General features: G+C 46.1%; 1 protein-coding gene across 1 annotated transcript in view; it reads left to right on the top strand.

Annotated features, from left to right (window-relative positions):
- Positions 1-678: 678 nt before the first annotated feature.
- The window catches only part of LOC123761791 (uncharacterized), a 94,412-nt gene continuing 80,416 nt past the window's right edge, over positions 679-14,674 (top strand). Inside the window, exons 1-2 of the mRNA XM_069330463.1 lie at positions 679-945; positions 6,150-6,300. Coding sequence (XP_069186564.1) covers positions 6,172-6,300 — 129 coding nt within the window. The 5' untranslated portion in view covers positions 679-945; positions 6,150-6,171. The remainder of the gene's footprint in view (positions 946-6,149; positions 6,301-14,674) is intronic.

Raw genomic sequence — 14,674 nt, 5'->3', positions numbered from 1 at the left:
CAATGACCACGAAATACAATGTACTCATGACCTATGTTGACGGATTAATAAATTTTTCATCCAATTGTGCTCATCCAGAAGTTGGAAACATGTATCAGTACCTGAGGCGAACCAGAGAGCTGATCATACAACTGGCCAGTGAACACAGAAGGCAAGCTACACTTGATTCTTATATGGTACAAAAATCAAGCCAAGCGTCTTCAACCAGCGAGGCGTCACAGGCAAGCCAAGCGCCTTCAACCAGTGAGGCGTCACAGGCAAGCCAAGCGCCTTCAACCAATGAGGCGTCACAGGCAAGCCAAGCGCCTTCAACCAGTGAGGCGTCACAGGCAAGCCAAGCGCCTTCAACCAGTGAGGCCTCACAGGCAACCCAAGTGCCATCAACCAGTGAGGCCTCACAGGCAACCCAAGTGCCATCAACCAGTGAGGCGTCACAGGCAAGCCAAGCGCCTTCAACCAGTGAGGCGTCACAGGCAAGCCAAGCGCCTTCAACCAGTGAAGCCTCACAGGCAACCCAAGTGCCATCAACCAGTGAGGCCTCACAGGCAACCCAAGTGCCTTCAACCAGTGAGGCGTCACAGGCAAGCCAAGCGCCTTCAACCAGTAAGGCGTCACAGGCAAGCCAAGCGCCTTCAACCAGTGAGGCGTCACAGGCAAGCCAAGTGCCTTCAACCAGTGAGGCATCATAGGCAACCCAGGTGCCTTCAACTAGTGGGGCCTCACAGGCAACCCAGGTGCCTTCAACCAGTGAGGCATCAGAGGCAAGCCAAGCTCCTTCAACCAGTTTGCTTCAGCAGCTGGCAGTCAAAACTAACTTTGCTTAACGAACTGTACAGTAATTTTAAGTGTTAATGTTAGTGTTGTGTTAGTATAGGTTACGTAAATTGTCAAGAATTCATAACTTCAAGATGTGTGGCATCAATCAAGAAGACGAACAACAACAAGGTAAGTTGACGTTTCTAGTTGAATATTTAATAATTATATGTGGCAAGGCAATTCAAATTACAGTATGTTGTTTGCTTCAACATCACACTACACATTATCGAATAATATTATAGGAAAAAAACAAAGAAAAAATCAATCTGTGACATTGAAATAGTTAGGTAATTATATCTTTGTGGCAACTTCGTTTTTTTTTTAATGCTCCTGTGGGTGACAAAGACCAAATAGCCCTTAGCAGCTTGGGAGGTTAACAAAGCAGACATAACCCAAACCAGAGATGTGTCACACCAAAGGGAACGACAGTCACAGCGAACATATACGGCATACATAGACGCGATAAAGCACCTAAATTATTGGGATCGTCTCAAAGCTCTCCAAATGTACTCACTAGAAAGGAGACGAGAGAGATATAAAATAATATACACGTGGAAAATACTAGAGGACCAGGTCAAAGACCAGATCTGCAAAGTAAAATAACAAGGTACTGTAATTGAATGAACGATATGGAAGAAAATGCAGAATAGAACCGGTGAAGAGCAGGGGTGCCATAGGCACAATCAGAGAACACTGTATAAACATCAGAGGTCCAAGGTTGTTCAACATCCTCCCAGCAAACATAAGAAATATTGCCAGAACAATCGTGGACATCTTCAAGATAAAACTAGATAGTTTTCTTCAAGGAGTGCCAGACCAATTGGGCTGTGGTGGGTATGTGGACCTGCGGGTCACTCCAAACAACAGCCTGGTGGACCAAACTCTCACAGGTCAAGCCTGGCCTTGGGGAGTAGAAGAACTCCCAGAATCCCATCAAGCAGTCACCAATAAGAACAAGAGCGCAGGAACTAAGTAAAAAAAATGCCCCAAAAAGCGAGTGCCAACACCCAGCAGGCAACACAATTACGATTACCCAGCAGGTAAACATGATTCAGAGCGTGGCCCTGGCGGCCGAGTGTGGAAGTTCTCCCAGCAGTGCTAAATGGCTGCCAAAAAAACCAATCAACTAAACCACCGCAAAACATCCAAACCAAAGATGGATGCGTCCGATGCGAGGGTGTGTAATTCACACCAGCAAATATAGTAAACCAATGTAGAAGGGAAGGAGGTACGAAAACCCCCTCCCCCACTGCAACAATCCCAGCCCAGAAGGCACAAAGGCCCAAGCTGGGGCAACCGGAGCCAAGCGCTCCAAGCGGACTGCCTCAGGCTCCGGAAACCCTCACCAGAGGCCCTGGGACAGAGCCCTCATCGATGCCCACCGCCCCTGAAGAAAAGAAGAAGTCAGGGAAAAAGCTGTAAAGAAGGGAGTTTGCTGGGTCGACCCAGAAGCTTTGGCAGGAAAATTGGGCTCAACCACTTCTGTGCCTGAATTGAAAGGGAGGGGCTACTCCCAGAAAGGGCATTTCATTGTATTTAGTGCTTGCATTTTGCTACCATATCTTTTTTGTTTTTATTTTATTCCATGAGCATGTTTTCAAGCTACACGTTTGAGTGAATCTGGCATTATATGCGCTTGGGCGCTGTATTTGTCTAGGGCTCCCTTCCCTAGGTGCTCCTTTAGCATTGCTCCTGCATGGTTAGTTACCTTCTATGGTATTTTGAGAGTTTGCCCAAGAGGCCAACAGGGTGGAGAGCCCCGCTCAGGGTAGTGCAGGAGTCACTGATACTCTGCAAAACCCTTTGGTTGGGGCATTCTATTTATATTTGTTTTCTAAAGTGCAACACATACAGCACGCATCAAAATTATAAAGCACCTAAACTCTTGGCACCATCTCAAAGCTCTCAAAATATACTCCCTAAAAAGGAGATGAGAGAGGTATCATATAATATATACTGTACATGGAAGATACTGGAAGATTTGGTACCAAATTTGCCCAATAAAATAACTGGAGCAAGAGATATAGCAGAAAATGCAGAATAGACATAGTGAAAAGTAGAGGTGACATAGATACTGTACAATTAGTGAACACTGAATATCAGAGGTCCTCAACTATTCAAAATCCTTCCATCATACTTAAGAAGTATTGCCGGTACAAAAGTGTAAGTGTTCAAGAGAAAATTAGACACTTTCCTGCAAGACGTTCCTGACCAACTGGATTGTAGTGGATATATGGACCTTTGGAACACTCCACACAACATCTTGTTCGACAAAATTATCACAAGTTTAGGGCTGAACTTGGGGTGTAGAACAACTCCCAGAATCCACTCCAGGTGTATGCCAGGTAACTCAACAAGTGATGTGGCAAATGAGGGTGGGAGATTAAATTTATAAAAATAATTAGAATACAATTACAGTGGAACCTCGAATAACGAATCTAATCCGTTCCTGCACCGTGATCGTCATGTGAAAAGGACGTCATACAAAACAGATTTCCCCATTGACAATAATGGAAATCAAATTAATCTGCTCTACCACTGAAAAACATCAATATGATATTCAATGTTTTAAATAATGGAGCAGCCTACCTTAAATACACTGAACAAACCCTAATGACAAACCCTAATCCGTGAGTGTGTGATATGCAGCGAAACAGCCAACGGGGCATAGTGGCACCTTGCACTCCATGCACCAGGTGCTGATGCATCTTCACTTTTATTCTCTGCGGGTAGTGTTCCTGCATACTATACAGGCACGTTTATCCTTCTCCCGTGATGCAGTGCCTGACATATACTCGAGCATGTGTACTCCGAAGTTCTCGTTACCCCTCAGTCTGTCTGGAGCTGCATGTGGCATTGTTGCTTGCACCCCGTGCGGTGTAATGGAGCCCTCCTTGCCATACTTTACAAGCATCTGTGACACAACACCTGCACTTAATGTACGTATTGATGGTTTCCTGCCAGATTTTACCAGGTACATATTGAAGCAGTTGAGTACTGCAACATCTATTAGGTAGAAGAAGAAGTTTTTCGTCCACTTCACAGACTTGTGCATGCACTCCACTGCACCGAGCATCATGTCACATTTATCAATGAGGCGCATGTTCACATTATAGTCTATGACACAGTCTGGTTTATACATGGGGAAGGGGGTCTGAAAGTGGACTTTGCCACTGTCCAACATGGCACCAGTGTGAATTGTAGTCAGCAAATTCACCTAGCGTCTGTCCTTCCACCGCACTGACAGCATATTGTCACACTTGTGCAGCTGCCAATCACCCACTGCTATACCAATACCAAACACTGGCATTTCCTTCCTGTGGGCCTTCACAGTGCCACATACGCCAGTGTTGTGGGCGAGGAGGTATCTGGTCAACAAGGGGCTGGTGTAATAGTTGTCGGTGACCACTATATGCCCATTGTTCAGCAACGGTTCCATCAGGGTTTTTATGACATTGCCGGAGAACCCGTGTTCATCTTGAGCTGGCATGTCGACGTCTGTACCAGAATACAATATCATGTCCAACACCAAACCAGTCTCACAGTCGCACAGCATGAAAAACTTCAGTCCAAAATGGTTCTGCTTTGGTGGGATGTACTGCTTGAATGCCAGTCACCCCTTGAACAGTACTAGCGACTCGTCGATAACCACATTTTGTCCAGGTACAAAATATTTTCTGAACTTCCCTCTCATGTCACTGAACACCTTCTGTACCTTCCACAGTCTGTCGTTTCTGTTCTCATTTGCATTATTCTCGAAATGCAGGCACCTGAGAATCAAGAGGAACCTATCATGCAACATATACCGGTTGAACACGGGCAATGGAACTAGGCTGTCTTTGCTCCAATAATCCTGGATGACAGCTTTCTCGGAGTGCTTCATCATCATGTTGAGTGCCAGAAACACATACATTTCATCAATTATCGTGTCCTTCCATTGTGTGAGGCGTGAGGCAGGTAAAATGCCGGCATCTATGAGGCTGTGAGCGAACCTGTTTGCAAGATGCGTCATGAATTCATTGTCGAAATATGCCTTGAAATATTCCATTTCTGCCATATCATCACCGGTATATGGGAATAATGGTGTAACATCAAAATCACTAGCATCAAACGTTGGTACTGTATGTAAGAGACAAACGTGGCTCAATCCTCTCACACAAGTACACCCGGGGGTTAGGTGATGGCACCAACACCATGGCCAACACCACCACGGGCACCAAAAACACAGCTATGTCGTTTGCTGCTGGAGCTGCATGAGGGTATGCTAGGCGATGACACAGATTTACGTACTGTAGGCCTACCACGAATACCTGATGTTGAGGGGCAACTGTCGTCATTGTCCCGTTGCTGTGAGGCACGTTGCCGCCTGCTGTGATGTGTTGCTGAGGCAGCAAAACCCCGCCTGGTAACACCCTTTCTGCTCGTAGTTGGGTCGTCCACACTACTCGTATCGGAGCCTATGTCACTGAACCCCGAGAACGATTCATCGTATGTACTGTCACTAAATAAACTTGCATCTGGTGACATACATGGTGGTGGTGGTGATGATAATGGTGTTGACCCAGGGCGGCGAGGCAGGCCGGGCAAGGCGCATGTAACATACACGCTCGCCACATCGTCTACCTCAGTCTCTCCCTCACTCGTATCAGACCTCTGTGTAAGGTCTTTTTCTGGATCATAGTCTAGGTCATTATCCATAGCACCGTCATCATACAAAAGATCGCGTTTCTCCTCAGAGAGTCCATGACCGCGGGTCACCGTGGAGCAGGAGCTCATAGACGATGCATCAGACATGGTTGCTGCTTTGAAACTGAGGCTCCCCCATGGCTGCGGGGCATGCTGGGATTTTTTTTCAAGATGGCGGACGATCACTGGGGCCGCAAGGCATCTATTTCGTACCCGGGTCATTGTGCGCCAGTTTTGAATGGAATGTGAAATACTAATACCCGGGGGCGCATTGCTCAAACCAGACAATAGCCTGCAGGAGCGTTGCGCAGTTTAAGGGTTAAGACAGTCTGAGGGTTGCATGTTTTTTCTTTAATTAGGCCATATTTTAAGGTTTTTAATGTTTTCATCACTCTTTGTGATTTGAAATGAAAATGATTGAGTTTAGAAACATTTTGACATTAAGATTAGCTGAACATTTATAAAAACAACAAAAGTATGTTCTTAACAATTGCACCATGAAATTTTTGCCAAAAAACAGGTGCACAGTGCAGGGGTTAATACAGAAATATTTCATCAGTCATTTATATTGTATACAGTACAGTACTGTACTATGTAGTATTCAATTTGAGGTCTGTGAAACATACTCATTAATTTTTAAATTTCAGATTTATTATTTTGTTAGCAGTGATGGCACAAGTCATACAACTTAAAGAAAAGTTATCATCATCCGCTATAAGTATTGAACATATGAAAATTGATGAGAGGACATTAAAGCGATATTTGAAGGCTTTCCATACTGTAGATGCTGCATATGAAGTAAGTTACATAAAACCACCGTTGAATGTAATGAAACACCATTTTCTGGGTGAGACCCGGAGGCTCCCCGGAGCTATACCGGGCTGATGTGTATATATTAGACCATGTCAACAGTCAATCAATGGAGTTCTAGGCCTACCAAGGACCACAAGCCAGAACCTGGCCCCCCTCAGAGAGGCACGAGGAGCAATGGCCTATAGACACCCCCGTGTAATTGGAAGCAGTCTATGTCTGCCATCTACCAGGTCAGGCACTCAGAAAGGTAGAAATTCCAAAACAAACAACAGCTGGTTAAAAATTGCAAACCGAAAGCCGAACTAGCAAGCAGAACTCCCCAATCGAAAACAAGTAAATAAGTATGACGTCACCACTGCTGCCAGCGGAAAAGCAGGAATGAAGGGGGCTGTGCTGGCGCAACCCAAAAGCCTCAGCAGAAGGAACAGGCTTGACTGCCTCTGCTGCCAATCCAGAAGGGGGCAGTCCCTGAAGCTACCCAAGTCTTACCACCAAGAAAACTCTGTCCCGATTCTGAAACCCTTAGACGTTTGGGAGCCAGGAGCAGAGAAGTGGGGGGGGGGGGGAATAGCATGAACCTCAGCAGGGGAAAGGACAAGGGGGCGTGGATGAAACCAGACTCGAAGCGACTAACACCCCCAAGTCCGGATCCCTATAACCAAAGTGGGGCAGCTGCGGGGCATCCGGAAAGACAATTAACCTAAAGCATTGCAGCAACCTAAACCGTGCATGTTGCCTGCACCCGCTCAACAGCATTATTGGACTGGGTGAACTGAATTGCACACAAGGAACACCACTTGCAAGACACCGGGTCAAAGGTGTCATTGACCCAACAGGCAGCATGGTGGAGGCAAAGACGGTACCTGCTTGATGGGGTTCTGGGAGTTCTACTCCCCAAGCCCAGCCTGAGGCCAGATTTGACTTGTAAGAGCTTGGTCCACCAGGCTGTTGCTTAGAGCGGCTCGCAGGCCCACATACCCACCACAGTCCGGTTGGTCTGGCGCTTCTTTTAGAAAACAATTTTTAGCAGCAACCTAAACCGCTCATGTTGTCTGCACCCGCTCAACAGCATTATCGGACTGGGTGAACTGAATTACACGCAAGGAACACCACTCGCAAGACTCCGGATCAAAGGTGTCATTGACCCAAAAGGCAGCATGGTGGAGGCAAAGATGGTACCTGCTTGATGGGGTTCTGGGAGTTCTACTCCCACCAGGCTGTTGCTTAGAGTGGCCCGCAGGCCCACAAACCCACCACAGCCCGGTTGGTCTGGCGCTTCTTTTAGAAAACAATCTTTAGCAGCAACCTAAACCGCGCATGTTGCCTGCACCCGCTCAACAGCATTATCAGACTGGTTGAACTGAGTTACACGCAAGGAACACCACTCACAAGACTCTGGGTCAAAGGTGTCATTGACCCAACAGGCAGCATGATGGAGGCAAAGACGGTACCTGCTTGATGGGGTTCTGGGAGTTCTACTCCCCAAGCCCAGCCTGAGGCCAGATTTGACTTGTAAGAGCTTGGTCCACCAGGCTGTTGCTTAGAGCGGCCCACAGGCCCACATACCCACCACAGCCCGGTTGGTCTGGCACTTCTTTTAGAAATCAATCTGGTTTTCTCTTGAAGATGTCCACAGTTGTTCCCACAATATTTCTTATGCTCGCTGGGAGGAAGTTGAATAACTGTGGACCTCTGATGTTTATATAGTGTTCTCTGATTGTGCTTATGGCACCCCTGCTCTTCACTGGTTCTATTCTGCATTTTCTGCATGGTGAATGTCACCCTGAGACAAAGGGGCAGAGCAACTTTCAAACTCACACGAAGCGAGGTGGGGACTCATGGGTCTTCTCCATCGGACCAATGAGCCTCAATGGGGGTTCCCAGGGCCCTTAGTTTGACTGCTAAGGGAAGCCTAGGCAAGGTATTGATAACTGGTTATCCCAGAGCTACCAAGCAAACAAATTGAAAGCTGAACCCCTGTGACATGTGCAATCATGGGGACCAAGCTGGGGGGGGGGGGCACCAAAATCATACAAATGGTCCTACAGCCATACCAGGCAGACCCCACCAGGCAAAACAAAACTAAAGAAAAAGAAAAATCCCGCAACAGCACAATGTCCCCAGGGAAACAGAACCGGTCGCTATGCATATATCAGACAGCTTCACAGTGCCTTTCACCCCAGCCAGCAACCATACAACCTCCTACCCAAGGTCAAACAGGAATAAGAACAACCCCAGCTGATGCCAAGGGTGGGCAATCACCGAGCAGCAAAAGAACTGCGAGGAGGTAGGCTCCCGAACGGCTTATGGAAGATAACCCTAAACCGCAAGGGCAGTACTTAAAGAGCACTTAGGGAAAGGTGGCTCTAGTCACATGCAGCCCCAGTACTCTTGTGTTACTCCTGGCTCGCACACAACCACACAAAAGAACAACACCGCTATGGGCAGCATTGTGTTACTCCTGGCTCGCACACAACCACACAAAAGAACAACACCGCTATGGGCAGCACTGCTCAAAAGGATGGAGCCAGAGTTGATCAAGCTCCACCAAACACAACAGCCTGTGAACTGGGGTTCGGTAGCCGGCGCAGGAGGTCTGGGATCCCTCCTTTCCCTTCTTGGGGAAGGGGGGAGTTGTATGATGTCTTGGGAAGGGGGGAGTTGTATGATGTCACCCCAGCGGCGCGGCGGCTGGGGTGACATCATACTTGTTTGCCTGTTCTCGATTGGGGAGTTTTGCTTGCTAGTTCGGCTTTCAATTTGCAATTTTTAACCAGCTGTAGTTTGTTTTGGAATTTACCTTTATGGGTGCCTAACCTGCTAGATGCCAGATATAGACTGCTTCCAATTACACCAGGGTGTCTATAGGCCATTGCTCCTTGTGCCTCTCTGAGGGGGGCCTGGTTCTGGCTGGTCCCTCAGAAGGCCTAGAACTCCATCAATTGACTGTTGACACGGTCTAATATATACACATCAGCCCAATATAGCTCCGGGAAGCTGAAAGGGCTCTCCAGAAAATTTAAGAAACAAAACAGTACCTGAACCCAGGTAATGCAGGATTAATGCATTAAGTGTTGTCATAATAAAGTAATACTTACATAGGACTAGAGTTTTACAATAGGGATTGCAGTTATATCCTTAAGGTTATCCAGCTGCACCTCTGAAATATGTGACATATCGTTCCATACCAGATTTTCGTAAATTTTTTCCTTGATTAGCTTTTTATTGCTAAATTTTCTTGATTTTTCTTGTAGTAAGTAACACAATATGCATTTATACATATTTAGCTAAAAAATAATATGTAAACATTGATTTTGGTGGTATATCAATATTATTTGTAAATTTTACTGTAAACGTAAATTTTTGTTTCCTTATCTTTCTGTAGCACAGGTTGGTCTTCTTATTCTTAGCTCAGTGGTAGTAGAATGTAGTTATAGTCTATACATTACAATTCAGTACTGTATAATACTAAGCCTTTTTACATCATACTGTAACTAAACATTTACTGTATACAATATTGTAAATATATTTTTGTATAACTTGCAGTTACAAGAATTTACAAGTTTTAAAAATTAAAACAAAAACATATCAAGAATGAAATTACAAGAACATAATTTATTTATGAGAAAAAATTGAAGCCATGGGATAGAATTAAATTCATATTTCTGGCATATCCAGGAATGCCAATTTGATCCCATTACATGGCTTCAATACTTAGTCTTAAAACTACCTGTATACCATTTTAATAAAAAAAGAGGAAAAGAAAAACCAGCGTTTAATGTAATGAAACGCAATTTTCTGGGTGAGGCCTGGAGGCTATTTGGAGCAATCAGACTGATATGTGATACTGTATATTGGTCTGGGGCATCAGTCAACTGGAGCTTAGCATACCGGGCACCACGAGGCAGAACCTGGCCCCATCCCCTTCAGAGAGGCACAGGGAGCAATGACCCCTGGAAACCCCCATGTGGTTGGGGGCATTCCATATCTGCCATCCACTGGGGTTAGGCACCCAGAAAGGTAGGCATTACAAAACATAACACTTGGGAAGAAAATTGCAACCGTAGACCGAACAGAGAGGCAGAACTCCCCCAACACCAAAGAAAACAAGCAAATGTCATACACTATCACGATACCACTTGTCCGTGCAGCCCTCCTCTCCCCGGGAGGGGGAGAGGAAAGCCCCGAACCCCCCGTGCCAGCTACTCACACCTCCAGTTCAGAGGCTGAGCATCAAAATCAAAATGAGACTGCCAACCAGGGGGAGGGAGGGTGCCAGGGAGCCTCCGGGGCTCGCCCAGAAAATGGTGTTTCATTACATTCAATGATGGTTTTCTGCAGGGAGCCCCTTCGGTTCCCTGGAGCTAACTAACCAAAGATATGTAAAAGAGGGACTTACCTGGGAGGTGGCCGCCACTCTCTCCTCAACTCGAAGTCGAGACAACTGGCTATCACCTGCGACCCAAAGCCACACATGAACGACCAGGACCAGGAATGTTGACCAAATAACGGATGGCCAGGACCCTGTTTGACCCCCAAAATCCCCGTGCCTGAATGTCAGCCCAAGACATGTTGTTGAACATGGCAGCCAAAGCAGCAAACTTACGAACGTCATGGGCACAAGAATAGACCACAGGCTGATTAGATTTAACCCTTAAAGTGCGCATCACGTCATATGACGTGCTAGGCGTTGTACCAGTCAACTGCGCTTCACGTCATATGACGTATATGGGTACCGCGCACGATTTGAATGTCCCGCGGTGTAGCTGGGGTTCCCATACGCTGCCCAGGGGCTATAGTAAACAGCGGTTATTTTGAAAAAAATTCCCGCTCACGAACCGAAGGCGTGGGAGGCCTCAGTTTAGCGAGTCACCATGGCGAGCGCACGGTCAAACGCCTCACGGGCACGCACCACTCAATCCCTCACCCCAGAGCAAATAGCCCACGAATTATTCTCTGAAGGTGAAGAAAGTGTGTTTGATGATTCAGACAACGATGAGGATTATGCACAGTTGTCGGGTGATAGTAGCAGCAGCAGTGAGAGTGACAATGCTCGAAATGCTATGGCGAGGCCTCTACGCTCACCCATGCCTCCTCGGCCAGTTTCTACCCCAATTCTACCACGACCTCACAGTTCCTGTGGATATTTTCTGTTTGAGGGTGACGAGTCAGAGGGAGGTGACTCCTTTTCTGGGTTTAGTGACTCAGATCAAAGTTTTATTGAGCCTGTGGCTGGTACCAGTGGTGTAACTGGGCGAGAAATTGTTGCGTCAGCAGCATCTCGCCCAGCCAAGCGCCACCGCATGGCACCACATGAGGGACCAAGACCCTCGTGTTCACGTGCATCCACCTCACGTGCATCCACCTCATGTGCATCCACCTCACGTGCATCCACCTCACGTGCATCCACCTCACGTGCACCCACCTCACGTGAACCAACCTCACGTGCACGTAGCCGCCGTGCTTCTCGCAGATGGTATTCAGCTCCTGGTCGCTGGTATGCATCGCTTCCTCGCCTGGTGTACTTGAGTGGAGTGATGGTGACGTTTTTATTCCTAATATTCCTCACTTTGACGATAAAGATGTAGGGATTATAAACCTTTTCTCTAATCAAGGTGAGGACATGGCTGAGATGGAATATTTTACAGCATTCTATGATGAACCACTCATGGAATACGTTGTACACCAAACGAACCTGCATGCTGCTTACCTGATTGAGAGGGAAATCACAGAATCTTCACGACTGCAGCGTTGGAAAAATACCACAGTTGTGGAAATGTATGTGTTTTTGGCACTGTTTGTTGATGAAGCACTGTCACAAACATGCAATAAGTGACTATTGGAGCAAGGACCATACAATACCAACAGCTTTATTTGGGAAATATATATCACGAGACAGGTTTGAGATACTCCTCAGGTGTCTACATTTTTTAAGTGTTCAGGACCGAACAGCTGATGATAGACTGTGGCGAGTGAGGCACTACATGAACGATGTTATTGGAAAATTCAGAGATTTTTACGTACCAGCACAGAAGCTGGTGGTTGATGAGTCTCTCGTACTTTTCAAGGGACGTGTTCCATTCAAACAGTACATTCCCTCAAAACGAAACCGATTTGGCCTCAAATTTTTTGTTTTTGTGATTGTGAGACAGGATACGTGTTACACATGATTCTGTACTCAGCTAGTGATGTAGACATTCCCGGTAACGACGAACATGGATTCTCGGGGAGTGTAGTGAAGACCATCATGGCTCCGTGGATGAACAAGGGACACATTTTATACACGGATAATTACTATACAAGTCCCTTGCTAGCTCGGTTCTTGCTAGAAAATAGAACCGGATTGGTTGGTACAGTAAAGCCACAACGAAGGGAAATGCCTGTGTTTGACAACGACATTGCAGTTGGTGAGTGTCAGAGAAGGAAAAGTGATAACATTCTGTCAGTTCGGTGGAAAGACAAAAGAGAGGTGAACTTGTTGACAATAATTCATGATGGAACAATGGTGAACAGTGGGAAAGTGAACCATAAAACAAACGCACCACTATATAAGCCAGACTGTGTTTTAGACTATAATATCAACATGCGGTTGATTGATAAATCAGACATGATGATTGGCACTGCAGAGTGTGTGCGGAAGACATGTAGGTGGACGAAAAAAGTGTTCTTCCATCTTGTGGACATGAGCATGCTGAACTGTTTCAACATGTACCTTGTGAGAACTGGACGTAAGCCCACTTTCCGTGACTTTGTATTTGATGCTGCAATACAGTTATTAGGAAAGTTTGCAAAAGATGTCCCAGGGATTCAGCGGCCCATCATAAACCCACTGTTGCAGCATGCTGGTACTCCACGCCTCGCTCACACTGAAGGCTTCCTAGCACACAGACTCAAGTATTTGCCACCAGCTGGGAAGCGTGCAATAGCCCAACGTGATTGCTTGGTGTGTAAAACAATGACACGTAGAGACCAGAAACGGAAGCTTGTCCAAACATGGTGTGAAACGTGTGGTATCCCATTATGTGCTGGCGACTGCTTCAATAACTACCACAGTCTAGAAAACTTCTAAGTGTGCTTTAAAGTGTGTATAGCGTGTGCGAGTGTGTAAATATGTAAACATAAGCAGATAGCGTGTGCGTGTGTGTAAATATCTAAAAATATAAGCAGAACATACAATATAAGAGACTGTAATGACATATTATACTGCCATAATTGAAAACATTTGTGTGCGCCTGTGTATACTCAAATATGCAACAATTATTGATACAAAATATGTTCAAACATTATATGAAAAACAATTAGTGAAAAAAATTGGATAAAATGCGCCTAGACATTGTAAATAAATAGCGCAAAAATATATTTGTGGCAACTCTGGCTGTTTGAGGACTGCGCGCAACGCCTCTGGGGCGTGTACTACATGAGCGAACATGCAGATTGTGACGTCATCGCTGATCTTTCCGGCTCTATTGCAACAAAAGTAAATACAATAGAATTTTTTTTGTATTTTTCCCATGATCAGTGAACACAACTTAACTTAACAGATTAGCAAAAAAAAAAATTTTTTTTTTTTTCAAAATGACATGCGCCTGTGGGGCATGTCAGGATATTAGACCCCGAGCATGTTAAGGGTTAATAACCCTGCACACGACCTGGGAGACCTGAGCCCTGGAACAGGGAACGAGGGACACTGGAGCAATCCAAAGCGCGTCCACAGTCACATAAGCAGAGTCATGCAGATATCGGCGAAGAGCCACAACCGGGCATAACACATAATGCACCCACAGCCTGACCACCCAAGCATCAATAACCCAAGGGCCCCTCTGGAAAGCGACTACCTCGTTCTTTGTCAGAAAAGAGGGAGACGGCTGCAACCGACTACCAGGACCAAAGGAGCAGAAACCTCACTGCACCAGAGGAGAGCATGAAGCTCACCAACCCGACCCCCAGAGGCCAATGCCAACAGAAATAGAACCTTGGAAAAACAATCTTGAACCTAAGGGACCACCACAAACTGAGAAGAGAGAAAAGAGAGCACCCTCTCCAAGGACCAGGATGGTTCAGGCGGTGCATGAGCAGACCGGAGGTGAAGCAACGCACGAGAAAGCTTACAGAATGAGGCAGAAGTGACATCCACCCCGAACCCAAGCTGAAGCAGCTCCGTCAGTACCGCATGATACAAGGCGACAGCATTCAGCATCAAATGCCGGTCCTGAAAAAAACAAGAAAGAACAAAACAACCCAATCAGAAATAGAAGACAACCTACAATGAGATAGAAAATGGGGAAAAGATCACCAGGAAACTTCATACTATCACCATGACAAAGCATGCAGGTGGGACACCATCAAAGAACGCACCTGA

Source organism: Procambarus clarkii, chromosome 24 (genome assembly GCF_040958095.1).
Source record: "Procambarus clarkii isolate CNS0578487 chromosome 24, FALCON_Pclarkii_2.0, whole genome shotgun sequence".
NCBI lineage: Eukaryota > Metazoa > Arthropoda > Malacostraca > Decapoda > Cambaridae > Procambarus > Procambarus clarkii.
The sequence above is the reverse complement of the archived record's forward strand: the minus strand, read 5'-3'. Positions and strand labels throughout refer to the sequence as shown.